Source organism: Sinocyclocheilus anshuiensis, unplaced genomic scaffold (genome assembly GCF_001515605.1).
Source record: "Sinocyclocheilus anshuiensis isolate Anshui unplaced genomic scaffold, SAMN03320099.WGS_v1.1 scaffold838, whole genome shotgun sequence".
Taxonomy (NCBI): domain Eukaryota; kingdom Metazoa; phylum Chordata; class Actinopteri; order Cypriniformes; family Cyprinidae; genus Sinocyclocheilus; species Sinocyclocheilus anshuiensis.
In genome coordinates, this window is record NW_015539915.1 from 113,307 (window position 1) to 126,614 (window position 13,308).

Sequence of the window (13,308 nt, forward strand, 5' to 3'; positions counted from 1 at the left end):
GTCTCTGAAAGATTAATACATAGTTATAAATAAATAAATACCTCCCTACCTACATACATAAATCTAATATGTGTGTATGTATGTGTGTGTATATGTACTGTATATATATATATATATATATATATATATATATATATTTACCAATTACTTATTAAAGATTGATAAGTAAAATGAAAATATGATAAACAAAATTAAATAAGAAATTAGTAGAATCCAAATAGTCTCTGATCGTTTATTACAATCATTATATTTATTTTATTATCAATTATATTTATTTTATAAGATATTATCAGAGGGTATTTCAAATAAATAATTTACTTGGACGTGAACTCAAATACAGTAATGTTAATAAATAAAACAATAAATCTAGTAAATTACATCAATATCAATTGTAATGAATATTAATTCCATTAATATTAAGAATTAATGGTTGACCGCTATTGATTTCTTCGATGTTGATATCGATATCTTAGAAAGCAATAAAGCAAATACCATATATAAAAATATACGGTACATTATTTTTCACAATTTAATTCAAACAACATGCAGAATTGCTGCAATTAAATTTAGATTTATTTTAAATATTTAAATCAAAAATAAATCAATATTACAAATATAATTCAAATCTGTAAAATAAACAGATTTATGCTTTAGCAACATTTTGATTCTGTAATCCTATTGCACTATAGTTTTGCACACTGGGAATCATATTTTCTCAAATAAAGACCAGGTAACACTAATTTTACAAACAGAACAATGACATATGACATGAATATGACATAACAGCAAACTGGATATAACACAGCATAGTTTGAAATCAGGAATTTAAAGATTGCCCTCATGTCTGAACACAGGTGCTGCTGTTCTTATCACTATCGTGGGGAAGTCGTGGCCTAATGGTTAGAGAGTCGGACTGGTAACCCAAAGGTTGCGAGTTCGAGTCTCCGGTCCGGCAGGAATTGTAGGTGGGGGGAGTGAATAACCAGCGCTCTCTTCCACCTTCAATACCACGACTGAGGTGCCCTTGAGCAAGGCACCGAACCCCCAACTGCTCCCCAGGCGCCGCAGCATAAATGGCTGCCCACTGCTCCGGGTGTGTGTTCACGGTGTGTGTGTGTTCACTGCTGTGTGTGTGTGTGCACTTAGGATGGGTTAAATGCAGAGCACTAATTCCTAGTATGGGTAACCATACTTGGCCACATGTCACTTCACACTCACACTTCACACTATCAAAATAAAAGTCCTGCCACTGTCAAAATAAAATCTCCTTGTGACACTTATCAGCAAAAAAAAAAAATAAATACAAATAAAAAAATAAATTAATTAAACAAATAATTACCGGTCAATACAATACGGCCTTTGGAGATATATCAATCAAACACTATGAAGAAAAGCACTATATTGTCGCTGTAATTCTTTACCAATTTCTTAGGAGTTGCTAATGTCACTAATAATGATCTTCTGTAGAAGGTTATTTAAAGCACTCTACCTTTCCCATCATTCATGGCCTTCAGGAATGGCTTGAGTTTCTTCTCATAGAGGATTGCACCTTCTGTGTGTCTCTGTCGCAGTGTGATCCACGTCTGCTCGAGCCGTGAGATCTACAACAAACATCACAGAACTGAAATATATCCAGAATGACTTCACAGCTGTGTGTTTACTGGAAATAACTGCAACCTTACAACCTTATTCATCACAAGTTGCAAACGACGAATAATGCATCTAAACAGTACTTACACTTTGATATACATTTTATATTTAGTTTTAGTTAGCGGTGTTTAAAGTGATAGTTCACCCAAAAATGAAAATTGACCCATGATTTCCTCACCCTCAAGCCCAGTGCACAGTATATGACTTTCTTCTTTTAGACGAATGCAGTTGGAATTACATTAAAAAATGTCCTGGCTCTTCCAAGCTATGTAATGGCAGTGAATGGGTGTCGAGATTTTGAAGCCCAAAAAAGTGCATCCATCCATCATCAAAAAGTGCTCCACACAGCTCCGGGGGTTAACTTCTGAAGAGAAGCGATGTGTTTGTGTAAGAAAAATATTCATATTTAAAACTTTTAAAGAAGGCCTTCATTAACCCTTCATTAACCCCTGGAGTCGTGTGGAGCACTTTTTATGATGGACGGATGCACTTTTTTGGGCTTCAAAATCTTGCCAAAATTCCATTATAAAGCTTAGAAGAACCAGGACATTACTCTGATTGTATTCGTCTGAAAGAAGAACGTCATACACACCTAGGATGGCTCGGGGGTGAGTGACTCGTGGGGTAATTTTCAGTTTTGGGCGAACTATCCCTTTAAAGAGAGCATTAAGCTTTAACGCTTAACATGAATGTCATGAATGGCACCTCATATGCTGTGGTGTGAGAGGACAGGTGTGCGTTCTCACCTGCGGCAGCTCCAGGGCTCTCATGACTGCAGCGAATCCATACATGTTGCCCATGTTGCTCTTGAGTTCAGCAGCCAGCTGGATGGTTTTATGCAGGAGGGCGGCTCTCTCCTCTGTGCTGCCCGTACAACCCAACAAATCCACCGCCATCATTATAGACATGGTGTAAAACCTGTTGAACAGGAGACAAAGCTGATCACTCAAATATATTCAACACAGCTTTTGAAAGAAGTTTCTTCTGCTGTCACATGATCCTTCAGAAATCATTCTAATATGCTGATGTTCACCTAAAAATGCCAATCTGCTGGTTGAAATAGAGTTAATTACTGGTCGACAGAATTAAACATCATTGGCTGCTGATGCCTTCAGAACAGCTGAAGTATGTGGTGTGTCCTGATGTTGTTATCTGTGTATGAGTGCAAGTGTTTCCTCACCTCTCCAGCAGATCCAGCCTCAGCTGGTGTCCATGCGGAAGAGTCAGCAGCTCCAGCCCCGAGCTCACTCCCATCATCCTCTGCATCTCCTTGGTAACGCCCAGTATCCTAGCAACCTGCAGATGGCCACACAGTTACAAGAGCAATATATTCAACCCCACCCCTTTATTTCCATCCTAATATATTCACAGTCAGAGCAGAAGACATTTAATTAGTCTTGAACTCGTCACATGATAAATGTGGTAAACAGCAGTGTGGAAAGAGTTTATTAACCCTGAAGGTTTCGATGTTAATGGAAGACAGCACTGAGAGCACGGGCAGATGAAAGGTTCGAGATGCCGTCCAGACTTTATCAGTCAGCTTCACATGTGTCTTACGTAATGTCGTCTGCTCTCAACGATCAGAATTATAAATATGCACCCAACCAAAACCTATCTAAAGCTACCTAACTAAACCCAACTAAAAGTCTCTATATATATATATTAAAACTGAACCTGGGCTACATATGTAAAAATATGAAAAACACAATGGTTGTGTTTTTTGACCTATTATACATTTGTGAACAACACAACAAAAAAAATGTGTCTAGAAAATTGATTAAAAAAATATCAGCAAGAAACTATTAATTAATAGAAACTAAATAATATTTGTAGAATTATAAAAAAAAAAAAAAAAAACTTTTACATTAAATGTTAAAAATTGTGCCTCACATCAAATCATCTGTTTGTGCATTGGATAAAATTCAATACAATGATACAAATGCAGGAAAAAAAAAAAAATCCTGACATGACCCAAACTTGAAACTTTTTAAAATTCAAATTTTATCAGCAACATTTCAATCAATTGACCTTCTTCACTCTTACGTAATCCTGAAAAAGGTTCATTGACTGAATTGTTTTATTACGAACACTTAACAATACTCTTTGCTTTGTATATAATTCCTGAGAAGCAGTGAATCAACACACTGAAGATGGCCAATAGCCGAAACGTGTTATAATGTTTATTTCCTGCCAAAATTCAATAAATATTCTTTTAGAGTGCAAAATGTTTATTTTATGCTTAAAGATGTATTGTTCTTGTCACCTGATTAACGCGGTGACTGCATTGATTGAACCACTGCTAATAAAATTGGGTAATAATGTATATAGGGAAACATTAATATAGCCACTGAGTGTCAGTTTCTTCCGTATTTATTTGCATTTTTTACCGTGCAATCTGCCTTGGTGATGTGCTTGGCGGCTGTTTTGGGATCCACCTCCGCCAGCAGCTCCTTTACCCTCTTCAACACGCTCATCTCCAGTGGTTTATTCTCGGCTGGCAGAAGAGTGGACTGGTATTTCCCAGGCTTGAAGGAGGAGCTGGTCTCCACCAGGGGGAGCATGAAGCCCTCCACCCCGTCTGGGGCTCCAGAGCCTGGGCTTTGGCCCTCCTCCACCCTCAGCCTCTCTACGTAGCTCTTGCAGGGAGGAATGGGGGCTTGACCGGGTCTCAGCTCACAGTAACTGCCGCCCTGCTCTGAACTCTCAGACGGGTAACCATGGGCAGGCATGGAGTAGGTGCTGGGGGGCACGTCTGAGCAGGGAAGGTTGTTATTGGAGGAGGATGGCGAGAGATGAGGATCGCTGGAGCGCCGCATCACTGGAGAAGGTGGGATCACGGCGAGGACACGCCCTCCTGAGCCATGTCTGTGGCGGGAGACTGGAGAAACAAACAAAATAACAGATTTTACTACACAGCTCTCTGAAATGCTTGATTCTGATTGGATTATACAGCATTGCTATTCACAGCGGTTGCAAATGAACTTGGAATGTTGCAACCGCTGTGAATAGCAATGCTGTATAATGACCGCTCAACCTGATTCTGGCTCTTCTTATATGTCTTTCATATCACACCACAGGCATGCTCTCTCTGTTTCATTCAAACACAGCTAGTGTCATCGTGGCCCTCAGTAATTGACTGCATTTAAAATGAAACTGGAGGACTTCAGTATTAAGGGGGTGTTCATAAAGAATGCATTTTTAAAGATTTATTTTTTATTTAGAAAGGACAGCAGGTTGACAGGAAGCGAAGTGGGTGAGAGAGAGGGGGATGGGATCTGCAAAGGTCCGCAAGCTGGGACTCGAACTTGGGATGCACAAAGCACAACGATGATACATGTCGGTGCGCTGCCCACGATGCCATCGGTGCCAACCAGAATGCATTTTTGAGTTTAAAAATGTCTGGCACTGGGTAGTGAAATGAAAAAGGTCTATAAATGCGTTTTTAAAAAAATGGAACTTCAATCAAATTGAGCTCAGCATTTTTAGAATGTGAGATGCTGCAAAAGTGGAATGCAAAGATTTTCTATGTAAACATGCACTAGATGGACATGTTTGACCATATTTCTTGAATCTTTTACAGTCTCGCACATGACACGGCATACTATAAATGCACTCAAGTTAAAAGTTCAACTTTTATAAAATTGTCTATAGACCTTGCATTTTTCTGTTTCATTTTGCATTTTGTGGCAAAAAACATGAGGCGGGGGAGTGAAATTCAAGGTTTAGAGACATGGTTTTTAAAAGTTTATCTTCTTTTCATTAGTTTTGTGTGAATGACCCCCAAAAGTAGGCCTATGGTTATATTGTTGTAGTGTTCGTCTCATTGGCAGAATGATTGTTTTGTTCACTGGAAGGGGCTGTTCACACAGAATGTGTTTTTTCTATTCCACTGCACTACTTTCCATGTAAACATGTTCTAGATTGACGTGTTTGACCGTTGTGTTTGCATCTTGCGTCTTTTCAGCGTCTTGCGCAGTACACAATGTTCTAAAAGCATGGTGCTCAAGATGAAGTTGAAGTTCCCATTCCACTGCCTGCGACTCAGGATTTTCAAAGGAAAAATGCGTTCAGTGTGAATGGAAACTAATGGATTATAAAATAATAAACAGGTCAGATTTGAAAATTTCTTCTCAAATCAATATTTCATGTCCCCGTTATTATTTAAGTGCCGAACATCTGTGTAATATGTGTATTAAGTCCCTTAAATGTCAGTCTTGTTTGAATTTGTTTGCTCATCTTGGCTTGAATGTTTTTTTTTTCTTTGTGGACGCTTTGCGTTTAATGAGCTAATAACATATTTCAAATCAAATCAGCAATTCACGCGTCGAGTTCCTGATCACCCTGTCTAGGTTTTTTTTCTGATAACAACCATCTGGATATATATTATTCTTTACATTATGGGTGAGCTAACACTTAAAAGGTGCGATCAGTGGGTTTAAATATTCAGATATATGCATGAGAGTGTGTGTGGACTCACTGGAGCTGTAGGCAGGTGATAGAGGTGTTTCCCCCACAGGGGACAGCGGGCAGCGGTACTCTTGGATCTGATCCATGCTCATGGCGCAGTTTCTCATGGCATCCTTATGGTGCACTGTAGAAGGGCTGGAAAGGACAAAACATGCTATTAAATCCTTCATTCTTTATGTCAAAACACATTTTACATGTCAAAACAATCAGCATTTTCAGCTTCTAATTTTGGTGAACAATTTATAAGCCACAGCTACAAGCTTTGTGAAGAACACATTTAGTGCTATTTTGCTGCTAGACACGACATGCACTGAAGCAGGTGAAGGGTTTCCATGTGGCCAAATCTGTTTGGAAACAGAAGTGAGTGGGAGGGGGTCTGTGCCAGCTGTGAACAAACACACACACACACACACACACACCAGCTGCTGCCCTCCGCTGGTTTCACCTCTGGCTCGACTGTCTGAGGCTCATCTGGCTCTGTAGACTGTGTCGCACTGATAATACAAGACATCCTACATGAGCACATCACTCCTGCATCTTTGGCACATGTGTATATGACCTATTAATATGCCTGATCTCAGACCTGAGACATCTGAACCTGTTCAAGATTAGGATATATATACTTAAGACATATTCAGAACAAAACAATGTTCTTTTGAGACTCTGAACCAATTTATGAATAATTGAATATGGTTAGAAAACAGAAAAAAAGCACAAAACAAAAACAAACAAACAAACAAAAACAAAACAAAACATTTTAATATCTTTGAGTCTTTTATTGAAAGTGAAAGTGTCTCTGAACCAGTTTAATTTCTGGTGGTCACTAAAACACTAAATTAATATGATAATCAAAGAAAAAATCTTGACCAGGAGCGCAAAAAACTAAATGAATATGTTTAGGAAACAAAAAACAAAACAAAAAACAAACAAAATGTTATTTTGAGACTTAACCAATTTAACTCACTAAAACAATTTAACTCCTGGTGATCACTAAAAACACTAAATGAATATGGTTACACAAAACAAAACAACAAGAAAAAAACAACAACAATGAAAAAACAACAAAACAAAATGTTATTTTAAGACTCTGAACCAATTTAACCCCAGATGGTCTCTAAAAACACTACATGAATATGGTAACAAAACAAAAAATTTTAACATCTTATTTTGAAACTCTGAACCAATTTAAATCCCGTTAGTCACTAAAAATACTAAATTAATATGGTTACAAAACAAAACAAAAAAAAATGTTACTTTGACACTCTGAATCAATTTAACTCCTGGTGGTCACTAAAAACACTACATGAATAAGGTCACAAAACAAAAAAGGCAGTATGAGTTTGCAACATTATTACGTAAGATGATGATGATAATGATAATGATGAAGGTTTACCTGTGAGGAATGATCTTCTCCGTCGTCAGTCCATCCGTCATAGTAACGCTTCGTCTCTTGATGTGCGCCCCCCTCTGGGTCGATGGTGAATGTGCAGATCCTGGTCTCCCACCGGCCAAAGCAAACGTCGCCTCCAGGTACCTCAGTGGCAGCATTCGGTTGACCGGACACAGCAGCTGAGCTCCAGTGCGTGGGCACACGGATCGACCCGTGCCAGCGTGGTGCCTGACCAGCGTGGGGACAGAGTCGAAGCTCTCATGCTCCAGCATGTACTGGATTTTGGTTTGCCCGCTTTTGACCAGGACTTTACTGATCCGACAATGGATCACTTCCTGCTGCCAGCGACATGTGAGGACATAGTCACCCACGGTCGACAGGGAGTCCCGTACGAGGAAGTCACCGCTACGCAGAACCAAAGTTTCTGAAGCCTGTGTTGACACAAAAGAAAAGGGATTATTAAAGGAAATGTTGCAAGCTGGACTCAAACCCAAATTTCCCACATGCACCCCAGCTCAACGTGCCACTTTTTTGACTCTTTTTTTTCCAGTGGAAATGTATCAATTTTATTTTAAATAAACACATTTTAAATTCAAATAAATTCTTTAAAATGACATTCTGTGACATTTGCGTTATCATTTTTATATCACTGTGAATCAATAGAATAACTTGTGTATTAAGTTTTAAGTTTTAAAAGATAGTGCTACATTTGTGCTGCATGCCTCTGTTCCAGAAGATGGCGCAACAGTACATTTGGTGAGGTCAGAAGTGCAGCATGGGGGCGTATCGCCATGGCGACTAGCTCTATTTTTTTGAATAGAGAGGGCTGGAGTTTCTCTTTACTTCAGCTTGAGCAAGAATACATTATGCTAATGCCCAGATGGCTTCTCTCATAGTAGAGACAGTGTGGCCTGTAGTTTGACAGCTCTATGGTGCAAAAATGACACAAACACACTCTCTCACAAACACACCGACATAAAAACCCAAATAAACATGCACAAAACAAGCAAACCCACACAGAAAACACTTGAAAACTGCTAACAAAGTTTTTTATTGAACAACTTCTCCAGTTGCACACTTGTTTGTATATCATGGTGTGGACTTCTCTTCGACGTCCATTGTTCTCAAAGTTGAGGCGTGTAATCTTTTTTAAGTTAAAATACTTTCATCCATTACTGCTTAATATGCAGAGATAACTAGAAGTCTTTTGTTGGCAGTCTCCTGAAGCGTGAAACACTGGCACTTGCTATTGCTCTGTTTGTTTGATAGAACAGTTTGGGATTTTGGGACTGAACATGTGATGCATATTGCACACAAACACTGCCTGAAATCACCAGTTCAGATTTGATTGACTAGCTTTACACAACTTCCAAGATTAAGGACACATGAGTTTTCAATGGTCTAAAACATAAAAAGGTACCGGGATGATGCAACAAGCACTTTTGAGGATGAAATAAATCACCATCAAATCTTTGAAAGTTATTTCGAGTTTTTTGAAGCTCCCAGTAGCAAATAAACTACACTTTCAAAAATAATGTTTCTTTAATGGCATTGATGTTCCATGAAGAACCCTTGACATCAGCTGAACCTTTCCATTGTATAAAAGATTCTTTAAATTATTAAAATGTTCCTTACACTTATAAACAAAATGGTTATTTTAAGAACTGTTCACTGAAAGGTCCTGTCAGTTCTTTTGGGCTTCTTCTATAGTATCGATGCAAAAATAATTATTTAAACTATAAATTCACAATTGCTAGAAATAAAGTCAGAATGGTGAAACAAACTCGCAGTTCTGAATTTTTTCTTGCAGTTGTGAGTTTGTCTCACAATTCTGACTTTTTTTCTCAGAATTGCATGATATAAACTCAATTGCGAATTATAATGTCAGAATTGCTGGACATAAACTCACAGTTGCAACAAATAATGTCGGAATTCGCGAGATATAAACGTACAAATCTGACTTTTTTTCTCGCATTTCTGACTTCTTTTCTCAGAATTGTGAGATATAAACTCGCAAATTTGAGTTATAATGTCCAATGTCCAAAAAATACTGACTATCTTCTTACAATTGCAAATGTATATCTCGCAATTCTGACTTTATATCATGCAATTGTGACTTTATATAATGCAATTCTAAGAAAAAAGGTCAGAATTGTAGGTGTAAACTATGAGATGAAAAGTCGCAATTACCTTTTTTATTTTTACTCAGTGGCGGAAACAAGCTTCCATAATTTTTGTACACTGGTTCATTATTGTGGTTTAACCAATTTTACACAAATCCACCTACAAATCCGAAAGGAACTTTGCATCAGTTTCTTTTTGTCTAAGAATAGGTTGCAAAGTGGACCAAACCCTATTCCGTTTAGTCAAAATTCTGGCTGCGTGAGTATAAATCTTGACCCACAAACGCACCTCTCGTGGAATATGGCCATGGTACCAGCCGTGGCTCCTCATGTCACTGCTACTGAGTTTGAGCTCCTCCTCCAGCTCCTTCCTGAGCTTCTCCGGGGGCGACTCCAGCAGGTACTTCTCCTTGGAGAACTGCAAAAAAAAAAAAAAAACACAAAACCAGCACATAAGTCACACTGCCCTACTTCATGAACACGGAAACATGTGATACAGCAAACTATTGATCACTCTGAGAAAAAAACAAAACATACTTGAACAACAATTGTAAGGTTTATTTCCTCACTTATCAAACTGACATATCAATCCATATGAGAAATTAAAAAGTAATTTGAGTCACGTAGCGCTTCACTGCACATAGTTCTTCTTTATAATTTATGTGATGTCCAACCCTGTTGCTAAAAACAAATAATACATGTAATACAAAGCATACAACTACACATTGCAGAACGAGACTTCCTTTTCTCACCCAAAGAATTGTCCCAAGTATGTCCATTTAGACAATGGCACTCTGTGTCCAGTAGCAATAATGTGTAATCTATGAGCGTGACAGTTCAAGGCGAAGGTCTCGACCCTCTGTGACACAGGAAAACTAATCCAAACACAGGCAGCATTGTAATGAAGTCAATAAAAAGACAACGGACAAAGCTTAGGGCACTAACAGGGCTCAAAGTCTGTGAATATGGGAGATGCGGGATCAATTTAGCAATCCTGGGTCACTCTAATGGTCTCTTCTTCTCTCTGTCTGAGGTAAACCGATTAAACATCTGCTTCCTTTCCCTCTTTCACCGTCTTTTACACATGGGAACAGGAAAAGATGCTAGATTTCAGCAATCCCATGTCATTTAACTGGTTGTGTGTGTATGTGTGTGGTGTATAAAGATAGTGAGGCAAGGTCAAGTGTAGGGAGTTATTGCTTTTGTCTCTGCCTCCAGGGGTCGAATCCACCACCTGGGCCTAACCAGGCCTCTCTGTAATCTCATATTGGTGTCTGTAATTGTCTTTTGCTGCTTGAAGATGGCCACAAGGTACAATATTCTGGCCTCATATATTCTCGATTTTGGACTATGGGGAAAACCCAGTGTGTGAGCGATAACAGGGCTAGGCTGATATGAGTACTTCATATTGACTTATGAGAGGTACATCTCTCAGGAGATGGGTGACCCTTTTCCAATTTTTTTGAAATTCTTTCCTCCAATTTGATTAGTTTTTATTCGAGGAATGAGTTAACTTGTTTATATGAAGTTTTGCTCAAATTGTGGTTCCGAGAGAACAGATGAGATGAGACAAGATGAGAAAAAAATAAGATGAGCTAAGAAAAGCAGAAAGCCAAGACAAAATATAAAAAGAAGAGGTTAATCGAGACAAGAAAAAAGATGAGACAAAATGAAAAGAGACAGGATGAGAAAAGACAAGACGAAAAAGGGAAGTGAGACAAAACAAGGCAAGAAATGATGCAAAAACTGTATGAATTGAGAGAAGAAAAGATAAGATGAGACAAGACGACTAGAGTGAAGTGAGATGAGACAAAATTAGAAAAAATAAGAAGCTGAGAAAAGCAGCAAGGCAAGACAAAACAAAAAAAAGAGGTCAATCGTGACAAGAAAAGAGTTGAGACAAAATGAGAAGAGACACGATGAAAAAAGACAAGTTGAAAAAAGTAAGGTGAGACAAAGCAAGGCAAGAAATTATGCAAAATCTAGATGAATTGAGACAAGAAAATATAAGATGAGACAAAACGACATGAAGTGAAGTGAGGTGAGACAAGAGCGAGACAAAAAAAGATGCAAAGAGGTGAACTGAGATAAGAAAGGAGAGAAGCGACCAGATGAGACGTGACAATAAAAGACAGAAGTGAGCTGAGACAAAATAAGAAAAAAGAAAATGAGACAAGAAGAGATAATAGAAGACAATATGAAGTGAAGTGAGATAGGAGCAAAACAAGGCAATAATACAAGATGCAAATAAATTAATTAAGACAAGAAGAGATGAGACAAGATGAGGAGAGACTAGATGAGACAAAGGTGAGACAAACCAAGGTAAGAAAAGATGCAAAAACTGTATGAATTGAGACAAGAAAATATAAGATGAGACAAGATGACAAAGTGAAGTGAGATGAGACAAGAGCGAGACAAAACAAGGCAAGAAAAGTTGAAAACAAGATGAATCGATACAAGAAGAGACGAGACAAGATGAGAAGAGAAAGGTCTAGATGAGTAAAGACAAGATTAGATGAAGTGAGGTATGATGAGACGAGCAAGACAAGATAGGAAAAGGAGGTAAATTGAGAAAAGAAGAAATGAGACAAGAAGAGTAGAGATGAGCAAAGACGAGACAAAGTAAGGTGAGATGAGACAAGAGCAAGACACAAGACAAGAAATGATGCAAAAACAAGAGGAGACTCGAGACAAGAGAAGAAGAGATGAGGCAAAATGAGTGGGCGAGACCAGATGAGAAAAAAACAAAAGCAGATAAAGTGAGGTAAGAGGAGACAAGAGTGAGAGGAGACAGGGCATACGATATGAAAATAAGAGGTGAATTAAGCCAAAAAAAGAGAGAAAAGATAAGACGAGAAGAGAAAAGACAACACTTAACAAAATGAGGTTAGATGAGACGAGATATAAAAAACAGAGGTGAATCGAGACAAGAAAAGAAGACATGAGATGAGAAGAGACTAGACAAAGCACTGCAAGATGACATAAGGAGAGGTAAAAAAAAAGAAAAAGAGACAAGACAAAAGCAAGACTAATTCTGGCAAGCTGAGAATTTATAGGAAGTTGTGGTGAGATGAGACCATGAGAAGAGATGAGAAAAGAGACAAAGAAAAGATAAGAAAAGATGAGACTTGGTAACGAAAAAAGAGAGACGATAAGATGTGAGGTGAGATGAGACGAGTTAAGAGGACAGCAAAATAAATAAGGGCATTGTGACAAACTAAAAGATGAGACAAGATGAAAAGAGAAGAGACAAGATGAGACAAGACAAGCGAAGACAGAGCAAGATAAGATACGAAAATAAGAGATGAATTGAGCCAAGAAAAGAAGAGATGAGAGAAGAAGAGAAAAGACCAGACAAGATGAGAAGAGGTGAGACGAGATGAAGCACTTCGAGATGACACAAGGAGAGGTGAAAAGAGACTAGACAAGAGCAAGACAATTCTGGCAAGATGAGAAATTAAAGGAAGTTATGGTGAGATGAGACCAGAAAATACAACATGAGAAGAGAAGAGAAGAGAAGAGAAGAGAAGAGAAGAGAAGAGAAGAGAAGAGAAGAGAAGAGAAGAGAAGAGAAGAGAAGAGAAGAGAAGAGAAGAGAAGAGAAGAGAAGAGAAGAGAAGAGAAGAGAAGAGAAGAGAAGAGAAGAGAAGAGAAGAGAAGAGAAGAGAAGAGAAGAGA

At 38.3% G+C, this 13,308-nt stretch overlaps 1 protein-coding gene across 1 annotated transcript in view; it reads right to left on the minus strand.

Annotated features, from left to right (window-relative positions):
* The window catches only part of LOC107686416 (SH2 domain-containing protein 3C-like), a 54,826-nt gene that overhangs the window by 1,078 nt on the left and 40,440 nt on the right, over positions 1-13,308 (minus strand). The window contains exons 4-11 of the mRNA XM_016483388.1: positions 9,920-10,048; positions 7,511-7,938; positions 6,537-6,611; positions 6,128-6,252; positions 4,038-4,528; positions 2,831-2,946; positions 2,397-2,568; positions 1,483-1,601 (exon numbers count right to left, since the gene is read on the minus strand). Coding sequence (XP_016338874.1) covers positions 1,483-1,601; positions 2,397-2,568; positions 2,831-2,946; positions 4,038-4,528; positions 6,128-6,252; positions 6,537-6,611; positions 7,511-7,938; positions 9,920-10,048 — 1,655 coding nt within the window. The remainder of the gene's footprint in view (positions 1-1,482; positions 1,602-2,396; positions 2,569-2,830; positions 2,947-4,037; positions 4,529-6,127; positions 6,253-6,536; positions 6,612-7,510; positions 7,939-9,919; positions 10,049-13,308) is intronic.